Raw genomic sequence first — 13,630 nt, forward strand, 5'->3', positions numbered from 1 at the left:
AGTAGGATAGTGTTCTTAAGTATGCGTCAAAAGAAAGGAAAAGAGGAAAAAGGATGAGAGAATAGTAGTCATAGTAATAGTAATGATAGTATCCTTAATTATACGTGAAAAAGAAAGGAAAAGAAAAAAAATGTAATAGTAATAATAGTGATTGTGTTCTTAAAGTATGCATGAGAGGAAGGAAAGAGGAAAAAATGTCACAGTAAGAGTAATGACAATGATAGTATTCTTAATCATACTTAAAAAGAAAGGAAAATTAAAAAAAAATATACGAGAGAGTAAACATAGTAATAAAAAATAGTAGTGATAGTGTTAAGTAAGCGTGAAAGGAAGAAAAAGGAGAAAAAAAAGTAGAGAAATGGTCGTAGTAATAGTAGTGATATTGTTCTTGATTATACGTGAAAAGAAAGGAATAGGGAAAAGTTTGAGAAGAGAATAGTCATAGTAATAGTGATAGTAATGAAAGTCTTGTAAATTATGCGTGAAATGAAAGAAAAAGGAGAAAAATTATAGTCATCATGGTAATAGTAGTAAAAATATGGAAAAAAAAGGAAAAAATTATATGAAGAGAAAGTAATAGTAGACTTAGTGTGAAAGGAAAGAAAAAGAGAAAATAAGAGTAGTAGATTTAGTGTGAAAGGAAAGAAAAAGAAAAAAATATATAGTCGTTATAGTAATAGTAGTGAAAATAATGGAAAAGGGAAGAATGATATGAAGAGAGAGTAATAATAGACGTAATAGGTGCGAAGTGCATGGCGAGGAATTAGAAATGGATAAAGTAAGGAAAATTTAATTAAACACAAAGTCATGATTTCATTTCCTTTTTTTATTTCACAACACAACACGAGAGATGAATAACACCCTGCATCACAACAAAGCCACGTCACAACACTGTAGACCTCTCTCTCTCTCTCTCTCTCTCTCTCTCTCTCTCTCTCTCTCTCTCTCTCTCTCTCTCTCTCTCTCTCTCTCTCTCTCTCTCTCTCTCTCTCTCTCTCTCTCATTAAGTTTATCTACGCTTGGCATCATCTTTCAAGAATATATCATTACCGTATACATGTTACCTCCTCTTTTTCCTCCTCCTCCTCCTCCTCCTCCTCCTCCTCCTCCTCCTCCTTCTCCTCTGTACAGTTACGTGTTATCAATGGAAGTACACTCACCGTTTCTACATCGTGACAATTAATATAAACCTCTTGACGGTGAAGACGACGACAACAAAGTAAGAAAACCGCACACACACACACACACACACACACACACACACACACACACACACACACACACACACACACACACACACACACGAGCTCGTAACACTGAAGAGAAAAGAATGATTTGAAGGAAAGTCAAGAGAAATAGTTTCCTTCCAAAATTAGCTTAGGTACTCCTACATATTTCACCGTTTTCTTTTGCACGACAGTTAGGTGTAGAAGGTACGACGTCCACTTCACGAGAAACACGATTATTTCTTCAGTACCAGGACGCGTTTTTATATTTATTCCGGTTACTCTATGGCCATTTTAAACAGCTTCAGAAACTTATGTGGGGATTTAAATAGTAAAGACTGGCCATTAATATTTTTGACGTCCATAGACCCTTCCTAATGTAAATAAAATCGTCTAATCACACCCAAAAGTCAAGGTATAAATGCGTCCCAGTACTGAAGGGGTTAACAGCCTATTGCACACTCCCTGCACACTCCCTCACCAGATGCCAGGGTGAGAAAGGGTGCGGCCTGACAGAATAGAGAGTTAGTATGGAGAAAAATGAAGAGGAAACAAATAATTCACCCTAAAATATTCCTTTGACTAGAATTCACTTAATCTCTTCAGTACCAGGATGCGTTTTCATATTCATTCTGGTTACTATTTGGTGATTTTATACAGCTTCAGAAACATATGTGAGGGTTAGAATAGTAAAGACTGTGGCCCTTAATCTTTTGTCCTCCATAGACCCTTCCTAATGCAAATAAACTCGTCTAATAACACCCAAATATCATGGTAAAAATGCGTCTCAGTACTGAAGGGGTTGAGCTAATGCGTCACGTGTCAGGTAACTCTTGCGTCACTCCTGCGAGCGTCACCCTAGGCACTGCAACGCCCTTAGACGAAGCACAAGTGGTAGAGGCACAGTACATCACTTCTTCAGGCAATTCTCGACCGCAAAAATCACCAAAAATTTATACATTGCAAAAAAAAAAAGGCTATCGATTTAAAAGTTAATGGTAATCCTAATTGAATAGTGCTATGTATTATTCTTAAGGCCTCTTGCTTCTCATAAGGCGGTGATCATAAGTAATATCACATTCTTTAGTATTTGCATTGTATATAAGGCTTAGTTTACTGTTTGCCATGCTGTTTCCATTATTTGCAATGTATTCAACCATTTTTAAATTGCTGTTTTTTTTTTTTTTTTTTTTTTTTTTTTTTTTTACATCCCTAAAAGAATATTATGCTTTCTTCCCTTCCCTTTTTCATCTTTTTTTTTTTTTATTTAAATTTAAAAGATTCGGTTTTCGAATATTGTAAGGAATATTTACTTGTCAAAATGCGACCAGCACTTTGGAATGTAGCAGTGGCGATGGTGGCGGTTGTTTTGATACTTCATGTGGCGTGGCTGGGCCGGGTTTGGGGGTCATTTGTTTCCTCCGCTCAGCCACACGTGCGACAAGTGTCACGCCCCCGCCAGCCCTGAAGGCAGCACCCGCTACCCATTCACTGCTGGCTTGACAGGGGGCGCGGGTGTGAGGAGACCCCCATCCTTAGTAGTAGTAGTAATAATAGCAGAAGTAGTAGTAGTAGTAGTAGTAGTAGTAGTAGTAGTAGTAGTAGTAGTAGTACAAATAGAAGCAGTTTCACCTTCCGAAGAATGAACACATTGAACAATGCTTTAGTTACACTTTTTTGGCTAGACAGTAAAACACTTCAGATAAAGACTTCTTTGGTATCTTTCTTATCCCTGTATCTACACCTCCTCCTCCTCCTCCTCCTCCTCCTCCTCCTCCTCCTCCTCCTCCTCCTCCTCCTCCTCCTCCTCCTCTTCCCTTCACACCTCCTCATCCTCCGAGAGCAGCATGGCCTTGGACGGCTCGGCTTCCAGGTGGGTGAGGTGTGGCTGGGTGGGGGCCTTGAGGTGGTGGTGCAGGCGGTGGTAGAGGCAGGAGGGCGCCATGGCCTTCACCCTGAGGTACACGAGGGTCCCGGTGAGCACCATGGCCACGAAGACCGTCGCGTTGTGCCAGGCAAAGAGCAGCGTCACCAGCATCATCTGACGGTGGTCCTCCTGGCTCCACGCGCGCCCCACCGGAGGGTACAGGATGAACCCGATCTGATAGAACCACGTGCCCTGCAGGTGTGAACATGCAGGTGTGAGGGACAGCCTGGAGTGAGACTAGAGTACACTGTGATTGTTTGAGATACAGTCCATGTTGAATCCACACTGACAGAAACGCACGTCCTGCTTGTAAGAGTTAAAGTGTTGGCAGCTAAGTGTCAGGAATGGCTTTACACTTTAGAGTATAAAAGTACACCCGAAGTTGATTCGTTACACATAGAGCTTTATAAATACGTTTAGTAAATAGACATGTCAGAAATGCATAAGAAAAAAAAGTACTGGATTCGACAAAAGACTCCTACGTCTGTGTCTAGATGAACCCTTAACCCCTTCAATATTGAGACTCATTTTTACCATGATTTTGGGGTATGATTAGACGATTTTATGTGCATTAGGAAGGGTCTTTGGAGGTCAAAAGATTAATGGCCAGAGTCTTTACTATTTCAATCCTCACATAAGTTTCTGAAGCTGTATTAAATCGCTAAATATTAAGTAGAATGAATATGAAAACGCGCTCTGGTACTGAAGGGGTTAAATCAGAATCCAACAGCTCTAAAGATCTTGCAGGTAACAGCCCTGACCAGGCAGAGGCAGGCCCTAGAGACTCACCTGCAGCAGGATAAAGTAGGCGCGGCACAGGGCGGGCACCACATTGTCCTTGTAGCACATCTCCAGCACCACGGAGACAGCGCACGCCACCACCACGAAGAACAGCAGCGTGTGTACCTGTGGGAAAGAGTTCTCATTAACACCTGTGGGCAGTTAGCACCTGTGTGGCGGGAAGGACAGGTGTGCGTGTGACCTCGCTAGTAACTGAAGGTAATTAACACCTACGTTATTGAAAGACTGAAAGAAATTGTGTAAAGGTGTTGTTGTTAGCACCTGGAAGGCAAAGTGCAAACTTGTTTTCGTTTGAATTTTGTTGGTGATTAGTACCTGAGTGTATCTTTGCGATGGGAAGAAACGGTGTAATATTTTCTATTCGTGAGTGGTTGTAATTAGCACCTGTAGATACCTTAGTAAGTACTCCTACACAGGTGTGTCCCTCAGCACACACACACACACACACACACACACACACACACACACACACACACACACACACACACATATTATTATTATTATTATTATTATTATTATTATTATTATTATTATTATTTCATTGACCAGAAAACAAACATACACACACATTATCAATATTATTATTAATGTTTTATTGATCCCAACGGAATCATAGAATTACAAGACAAAACAAAACTTGACACACCAATACAGTGAGCAATGACAGTATCGGTGCATTACAAAATAGAAACTAGAATAAAAACTGAAATAAGGTTTAAAAGAATTCATGAATACTATAACCCAATAATATAACACAATGCAATACGATAAAAGAATACAAAAATGCAATACAATATTAGAATACCATACAATACACTAAGGCAAAGGATACAGAAAAACACACACCTGCACGTCCATGGCCGTCCTCCCGTGCAGGTGGTAGAAGAAGAGCAGCGCCTCCATTCCAAAGGCCAGGGCGCCGGATAGGAAGTCGAGGTCGGGCGGGGCGGCGAGGCGGTAGTGCAGCATCACCTCGGCAGCCCCGTGCAGGCCGAAGAAGAAGAACATGGTGGTGTGTTGCGCGTTGCCGAGGTGCATCGTGTTCGTCTCGTCAAAACCCGTCGCCACCTCGCCTAGGAAGGGACGGCGGGAAGTCTTAGTGTGTGTGTGTGTGTGTGTGTGTGTGTGTGTGTGTGTAAGACGTATAATTTTCGTGAGTCTTGTCCTGTTATCAAAGGTTTTTTTTCTCTCTCTCTCTCTCTCTCTCTCTCTCTCTCTCTCTCTCTCTCTCTCTCTCTCTCTCTCTCTCTCTCTCTCTCTCTCTCTCTCTCTCTCTCTCTCTCTCTCTCTCTCAGGTGACCTTTGCGTTACATAACACAGGAGTCCATGATTTACTCACAATTAGAGTGAGAATAATACATGACCGAGAGACGGAGAGAGAGAGAGAGAGTGTGTGTGTGTGTGTGTGTGTGTGTGTGTGTGTGTATTATCAAACTCTAACGAAAGGTTTTTTTTTCTACTAATGGTTCAACAGGGACCCTTTACAGTGGATAGGAAAAGCACACATGACAACCTAACCTAACCTTTGAAAAGACTCCCTAAGAGAGAGACCGAGTCCTTCAGAATACGGCTAAGGACTCGCCTAGCATTCCTACTACAGCCAATAATCTGCCAATCGAAATAGACCTAGGCTGAAAAAGTCACATAATTTGTTTGGCCTTTTAAAATAGTCTTTATGAGAACCCAAAGTCTTTCTGAATACGCGTAAACTAAAGAATCATCTGATCATCTGTTTGGCCTTTGGAAAGAGTCCCTGTGAGAATCCAAAGTCTTTATAGGTACACGTTGGCCAAAGAATCACTTAATCATCTGTTTGGTTTTTGAAAATAGTGTTTATGGAACCCAAAGTCTTTTAACCCCTTCAGTACCATGACGCGTTATCATATTCATTCTGGTTACTGCTTGGCGATTTTATACTGCTTAAGAAACTCATGTGGGGGTTAAAATAGTGATGACTCTGGCCATTAATCTTCTGACCTGCATAGGCTCTTCCTGATGTAAATAGAATGGTCTTATCGTACACAAATATCAAGGTAAAAATGTGTCCTAGTATTGAAAGGGTTATATGTAAGCTAATCACATTTATTTGCCCTTTGTCTTTATGAGAAACCAAAGTCTCTCTAAGTATATAAAGGTTATTGAAGAGTCATCTAATTATCTGTTTGACCTTTGAAAATAGTCTTTATGGGAATTCAAAGCCTTTCTTAGTATACATAGGATAAAAAATCATATGTTTGGCCTTTGGAAATAGTATTTATGAAAACCCAGTCTTTCTAAATATGCATAAGCTAAAAAGAAAATCTCATCTGTTTGGCATTTAGAAATAGTGTTTATGAGAATCCAAATTCTAAGTGTGCAAAGACTACAAAACATCACACATTTTTGGTCTCTGGAAACAGTAAGAGAACCCGAATCCTTTCTAGAAACTCAACAACTCACCAATCATCCCTAAGACAGAGGCGGCGATCTTGAGGAAGCCCTCCAGAGGCATGGTGGGGCAGCAGCTGCAGACGAAGGAGGAGGTGTTCTGATAAAACGACCTTCCCTTCTCCCCCAGAGCCACGGCCGCCCTCTGGCACATGAAGTACTTGAGGAACACCTGATACACGTACCACGCCCCAAACAGCCCGAAGAAGCTGCCTGGTACCACGTGGCCGATAAAGGAACCCATTGCTGCGCTGGCTGGTGTCCACTGGAGGGGCGAGAGGTGCTGATGCTGCTGATGCTTCTTGGCCCTGTTGAGGTGAGACTTTTTTGTAGTGTATGAAGACAAATGTGTAGAGTGGAAGGGAAATACAGAGAACCTTGCCTCAGTTTTTCCTCTCATTTATTTGTTTTATTTATTTATTTATTATCTTATGTGTGTTCTTGTCCTTTATTTTCTGGGAGAGTGTAGTGTTTGTAAAGGTTTTGTTGCTTTTTGCTTTTTATTCTTTTTTTAGAGAGAGGGAAAGTAAGGAAGGCTCGTAAATAGTACTGCTAGTTTTCTTTTCTTTTCATTTTTCTTATGGGGCTATTTTGTGAAAGGATGTTTTTGTAAAGATCTTTGTTAGAGCTTTGTGGAGCTTTTTTTCTTGTCTTCTTCTTCTTCTTCTTCTTCTTCTTCTTCTTCTTCTTCTTCTTCTTCTTCTTCTTCTTCTTCTTCTTCTTCTTCTTCTTCTTCTTCTTCTTCTTTTCTTATTCTTACTGGCAGATTTTAAAGTGTTTCGGAAAGACCATTGGTAAATTTCTCTCTCTCTCTCTCTCTCTCTCTCTCTCTCTCTCTCTCTCTCTCTCTCTCTCTCTCTCTCTCTCTCTCTCTCTCTCTCTCTCTCTCTCTCTCTCTCTCTCTCTCTCTGTCCGATATCAAAATTAATTATTCAGCAGCCTTTAGTTCACATCCATCTCAATTAACTCCCAGTGTATACCATTCAATCAGACACAATATGGAGTCTCTTCTTCCCCTTTCTTCCTTTCAATCAATAACAAGAGACACGTAAATCAATGCAAGTTTAAACAGTTTTGACCCATAAGTCTCAGAACACACGAGTCACCAAAGACAGGTATTGGATATTAGAGCAGGTGTGAGGAGCTATTTCTTCACCACCTTGCATTTACACACGTGAATGGGTTTCTGAAGAGCTGCGTGTTGTAATCAGTGTTGCAACTTGCGCCCTGGCAGTACATTAAGTGTTGAGTGGTTCCTGGCTGGGTTTGTTACTTTTTGCTACTTGTTAAGGTAGAAATGAATGACTGTACTGTGCGTCTGTTGTTTCCTGTGTGTTGTAATCAATGTTGCAACTTGCGCCTGGCAGTACATACCAGGAAGTTCATTAAGTGTTGAGTGGTTCTTGGCTGTTTGTGTTATTGTTAATGTTATTTGTTATGGTAGAAACTGTGTACATTGCGCCTGTTGCTTGATTGATTGCCTGTTGGATTTTCTTCTTGTGATAGCGAGTTTGGATGACTGTGTGTGTTCTGGCAGTGCTAAAAGGTGTTGGTTGTCTATATGTGTGTTGATAGTGCTAAAAGGTGCTCATTGGCAGTGCTAAGATTTGTTCCTTGTATTTGTACTCTCGTAGTGCTATAAAAGTATTGATTGGATGTGTGTGTGTATGTGTGTGTGTGTGTGTGTGTGTGTGTGTGTGTGTGTGTGTGTGTGTGTGTGTGTGTGTTGGCAGTGCTAAAAGTTGTTCTTTGACTGTGTATGTACTCGAGCATTGCTAGAAAGGTGTTGGTTGTCTGTGCATACCTTGGCAGTGCTGCGTTCATTGACCTTGTTTATGATTTTCTTTGTATGTGTGTGTGTGTGTGTGTGTGTGTGTGTGTGTGTGTGTGTGTGTGTGTTGACAGCTAAAATTCCTCTCCTTTATCTCCCCATTTCCCTCCAATTTTCTCCCCATCATTTCTCTCCTTCCCTGCATGACTCCGTACATTCCTCTTTCTCTCCCCTTCCTTCCTCTCCCTCCTCCCTGCATGCTTCTATACATTCCTCTTTCCCTCTTCCTCTCCCCGATCACTCTCCCTTCTCCTCCCCTCCCTTCCTTCCCTCCTAATGATGTGAGTAAAGAGGAGGACTTTGTATGGAAGGACGAAAGGAAGGAAGGGGGAATATGAATAAAAGAAAGGAGCAACACGCAAGTCAATTATCACATTTTTTCTTCCCCTTTTTTTTCTCTCTATTCTATTTCTCTCTTTCTTTTCTTCTGGGTGGATAAATGAACTGAATGTCTTGAGAGAGAGAGAGAGAGAGAGAGAGAGAGAGAGAGAGAGAGAGAGAGAGAGATTAGTATCGGCACTCCCTTGCTTAGTGACAGTCTCATCGATCACTCCCTCCCTCCTCGTTAGCTCTAATAAGCGTTACAGACACGACCGCTCCTCTCCCAGACCAAGACCAAGACCACAAACCCTTCCCAGACCGAGACGCAAACTACAAATAAGAAGAAAAATAAGAACATGAACTACTACTAATAATAATAATAATAATAATAATAATAATAATAATAATAATAATAATAATAATAATAATAATAATAATAATAATAATAATGATAACCTAACCTAACCTAACTTAACCTAACCCAACCCAACCCAACCCAACCCAACCCAGCACCACTACCACCACCACCACCACCACCACCACCACCACCACTACTACTACTACTACTACTACTACTACTACTACTACTACTGCCACCACCACCACCACCACCACCACCACCACCACCACCACCACCACCACCACTACTACTACTACTACTACTACTACTACTACTGTTAAATCCTCTCATCAACCACTTCAAATATTTGCAAGAACAGAAGAAGTATTCATATGTAATAGCAGTGGTTTTCTTTTCTTCTTTTCTTCTTTTTTTTCTTCTTCTTCTTCTTCTTCTTCTTCTTCTTCTTCTTTTTGTCTTATCTTTTATCTACTTTTACTAATACATTTCTTCTTTCTCGTCTTCTTGGTAGTGTTTTTCCTACTTTATTAATTTCCCTCTTATTTAATTCCTTACTTTTATTTCCCGTTTCTTTTTTCTTTTCTTTTTTTTTTGTTATTTGTATTAAAACTTTACGACTCGATCTCATTTTCTTGATTTCACTATTTTTTTCTTACTTTTTTTGTATCATTAATCAAAAAATCTTGGATCCCACTTGTGCGTTGATCTCTCCTCTCTTTTTTTATTTATTTTGTTTTATTTCACTTTATTATGCTCCAGTTTGGCTCTTTATTATGCTCCAGTTTGGCTCTTTATTATGCTCAAATTTGGCTCTTTATTATGCTCCAGTTTGGCTCTCTATTATGCTCCAGTTTGGCTCTCTATTATGCTTCAGTTTGTCTCTTTATTATGCTCAAATTTGGCTCTTTATTATGCTCCAGTTTGGCTCTTTATTATGCTCCAGTTTGGCTCTTTATTATGCTCCAGTTTGGCTCTTTATTATGCTCAAATTTGGCTCTTTATTATGCTCAAATTTGGCTCTTTATTATGCTCCAGATTGGCTCTTTATTATGCTCAAATTTGGCTCTTTATTATGCTCCAGTTTGGCTCTTTATTATGCTCCAGTTTGGCTCTTTATTATGCTCAAATTTGGCTTTTTTTGCCTTTGACGCCTGGGTAATGATGCAAAAATGGCGCAAGAATATGAAAGCAAATCAAAGAGGAAAGCAATATTTCACTCACAGAAAATAGGAAAAGATAATAAAAGATTAGAAGATTAAATAAAAAAAAACGAATATTCACTCCGAGGAAAGTAGAGTAGTAGAAGTCACTCGCAGAAAAGTAAACGAGGAAAAAGAAGATTAACTTACGATATAAAAAGTAAATAAGAAAAAGATTCACTCACGAAATTGAAAAGTGATCGAAGAAAAAAAAATCAGTCACGAAATAGAAAAGTGAATGAAAAATTGTTAACTAGAAATAGAAAAATCACTCGCAGAAAATAAACGAAAAAAAAACTTACTAAATAGAAAAATAAGCGAAAAAAAACCTACGAAATAGAAAAGAGAAGGAAAACATAATCAAGAATAGAAAATTGCACAAAAAAAATTGACCCACGAAATAAAACAGCAAACGAAAAAAACCCACGAAATAGAAAAGTGAACGAAAAAAAAAATCAGATATAGAAAAGTGAACGAAAAGAAAAACGAGATTCACGTACGAAATAGAAAAGTGAACGAAATAAAATAATCAGAAATAGATAAACGAATGAAAAAAAAATCACCCACGAAATAGAAACGTGAACGAAAAAAAATATTCACTGACGAAATAGAAACGTGAACGAAAAAAAAGATTCACTTACGAAATAGAAAACTGAACGAAAACAAAAGATTCACTCACGAAATAGAAAACTGAACGAAAAAAAAATTCACTCACGAAATAGAAAACTGAACGAAAAAAAAGATTCACTCACGAAATAGAAATGTGAACGAAAAAAAATTCAGATATAGCAAAATGAACGAAAAAAAATTCACTCACGAAGTAGAAAAGAAAACGTGAAAAAGGAAGATTCACTCACGAAATAGGAAAAGACACTCGTAGAAAAGGTAAACGGAAAGGAAAAAAAAGAAGATTCACTCACAGGAAAACGGATGAGGGAGAAAAGTAATTCCCTTCCCGTAAAAATTAGATCTGGAAAACAAATAAATAAATCACTCAAAAAATTAAAGGAGAGAAAAAAAAAGTCACTCATAAGAAAACTAGAAAATTGTGACTCTCTAAAAAGTAGACCAAGAAAAAAGCAAAAAAAATTAACTAACCGAAAAGAAAGAAATAAGAAAAAAAAATATCTCCACAAAAAAGGAAAAGAAAAGAAACAATAGAAAAAAAAATACAAACAGGAAAAACACAAAAAAGAAAAGAAACAATAGAAAACTCACTTGAAAAAACACAAACAGGAAAAAAAATTAAAAAACTCAATCCTTAAAACAAAAAAAAAACAAAAAAAATCAACCTAACAAAAAAAACACGAAAGAAAAGGATAAAAAAGATAACAAACAAGAAAAATAATATAAAAAAATAACAAATAAGAAAAAAAATAAGATAGAAAAAATAACAAACAAGTCACACCGTTGAAAGATGTATGCCCGAGACTCGATGACGTCACACTCCCTTCGCTTCCCACACACAGGAGACACCAAACCAACACAGCACAGCACAGCACCCTCCCAGCCTCTCCCCGCGCACTGACTCACGCCCTCACACCTCACAAGTCCCCGCCGTCCTGACATTTGCCTTAGGGGGCGTTACGGGGGCCGGGGGAGGGGGAGCATGAAAGGTTTAGTGACGTCATCAATCTCCAGCTCTCTCTCTCATTGGTTCGTGACGTCATGGTGTTCCAGCCTTCCCATTGGTCGTGACGTCATTGGATTCTCGTTTTCTATTGGTGGATTTGTTCTGGTGCTTTGTTTTGCTTCAGTGTGTTTGAATGTTTTAATTGTTGTTGGAATTTTTCTTGTTTTGTTTTGTGTTTTAGTATGATTTTGTTTTGTTTCGGTTATTTTCTTCATTTTCTTTTTCTTTTACTGTTTCTTTTTTTTTTTGCTTCTTCTTCTTCTTCTTCTTCTTCTTCTTCTTCTTCTTCTTCTTCTTCTTCTTCTTCTTCTTCTTCTCCTTCTTTTCTTTTCTTCTTTCCTCTGTTTCTAATTCTTCTTCTTCTTCTTTTTCTTTCTTCTTCTCTCTTTTTCTTCTGTTTTCTTTTTCTTTTCTTTTTCTTCTGATTCTGTTTCTTCTGATTCTGTTTCTTCTTCTTCTTCTTCTTCTTCTTGGTAAAGGGTTAAGTTGTGTGTGTGTGTGTGTGTGTGTGTGTGTGTGTGTGTGTGTGTGTGTGTGTGTGTGTGTATTCTTGTGACACCAGGATAAAATGACAAATAGCCAATTAAAATTCACGCACACACACACACACGCACGCACGCTCGCCACTCGATTCTCATATTTTTTTCAAGCTCTGCGTTCCAATTGTCTTGCAGTTCCCCCTCTCCCCCTCCTTCCCCCATCCCGTTTTCTTTGCTGTCATGGTTGTTGTTGTCATTGTAAGATATGTGGCTTCTCTCTTTTTTTCTTTTTCACTATTTTTCAATTTATTTCCTTTCTTTCTTAATTTTTTTTGCTAATCTTTTTATCTTATTTATTTCCACAAACTTTTCTTTCATCTCCACTTTTTATTTCCGGCGTTACCAAACTTTCCTTATCGCTCACAACTCGAGGCGCGGGTTTCGAAACGCTTCAAACTCACCAATTCATTGATTCATGAACCTCGGACGTGAATCAGTTATTAGAACATCGACATAATTTGCCTTCCTCGTTCACTGGGATCTTTTTTTCCTATCAACGTGTCTTTTGTGTCGATCTTTCACCAAATTCAAGTGTGTTATTCTGCTAAAAAGTGTAAAGGTCATAAAGACTCGAAATAGCTGAAATGTTTGGCTCCAAATGATTAATATTGCAAGTTGTAGTAGGAGGAATGTGAGAGAGAGAGAGAGAGAGAGAGAGAGAGAGAGAGAGAGAGAGAGATGGTAGTATACTCAACAAAAAAAGTAACGGCAAGAAAATAGAAACGTAAGAGAGAGAGAGAGAGAGAGAGAAGATATATTTGACAAAAAAAAATACCAAGAAAATGAAAAAGTAAACCGCTCCACACTATTGGCAAACTCATGATGATCACTTAGGAATCTTGATGTTGTTTCTTTTTTCTATCAGGACAAATAAATAATGGCGTTAATATGGATTTTAAAAAGTGTGCAGTGCCTCTAAGTTAGTTTAAATCTTTACCAAATAAATAAATGAATCTGAATTAAAAAAAAAGTTGCACAACGATAAAAAAATAGAAAAGATGCTAATGAAAGTATAATACCCACAATATAAAGAAAAATTACGTACTTAAATATGAATAAAAAAAAAAAACTAATGAATGAGAGAAAGATAAACAAAAACAAAAAAATCTGATACATTAAACACACCAACGAAATAATAAAGCCACTCACAAATAAATAAATAAAGGTAAACAAAGCCCAGGTAAATAAAGCCAGAGAAATACCACCTTTTGTTTTACTCTTCCCACACAACACACGCGTCTCCACCACAAACAATCACAACATTTTCTTTCACATTCGTATACTTCCTTCTCACCTTCCCGCCTTCCCACCTTCTCGCCTCCCACCTTCCCGCTCTCCCCGGTTTCCCACCCTCTACCTGTCCGC

General features: G+C 38.6%; 1 protein-coding gene across 2 annotated transcripts in view; it reads right to left on the minus strand.

Annotated features, from left to right (window-relative positions):
• Positions 1-3,040: 3,040 nt before the first annotated feature.
• Positions 3,041-13,630, minus strand: part of LOC123512066 (transmembrane protein 45B-like) — a 33,303-nt gene continuing 22,713 nt past the window's right edge. The window contains exons 2-5 of one of the 2 annotated variants that reach the window (XM_045268246.1): positions 6,394-6,689; positions 4,801-5,027; positions 3,943-4,059; positions 3,041-3,345 (exon numbers count right to left, since the gene is read on the minus strand). In XM_045268246.1, coding sequence (XP_045124181.1) covers positions 3,046-3,345; positions 3,943-4,059; positions 4,801-5,027; positions 6,394-6,625 — 876 coding nt within the window. In that variant the 5' untranslated portion in view covers positions 6,626-6,689 and the 3' untranslated portion in view covers positions 3,041-3,045. Of the gene's footprint in view, positions 3,346-3,942; positions 4,060-4,800; positions 5,028-6,393; positions 7,033-13,630 lie in introns of those variants that run through there. The other variant, XM_045268245.1, reaches the window with a different exon arrangement.

The sequence above is a fragment of the Portunus trituberculatus genome, chromosome 32, assembly GCF_017591435.1.
Source record: "Portunus trituberculatus isolate SZX2019 chromosome 32, ASM1759143v1, whole genome shotgun sequence".
In the NCBI taxonomy this organism is placed as follows: Eukaryota; Metazoa; Arthropoda; class Malacostraca; order Decapoda; family Portunidae; genus Portunus; species Portunus trituberculatus.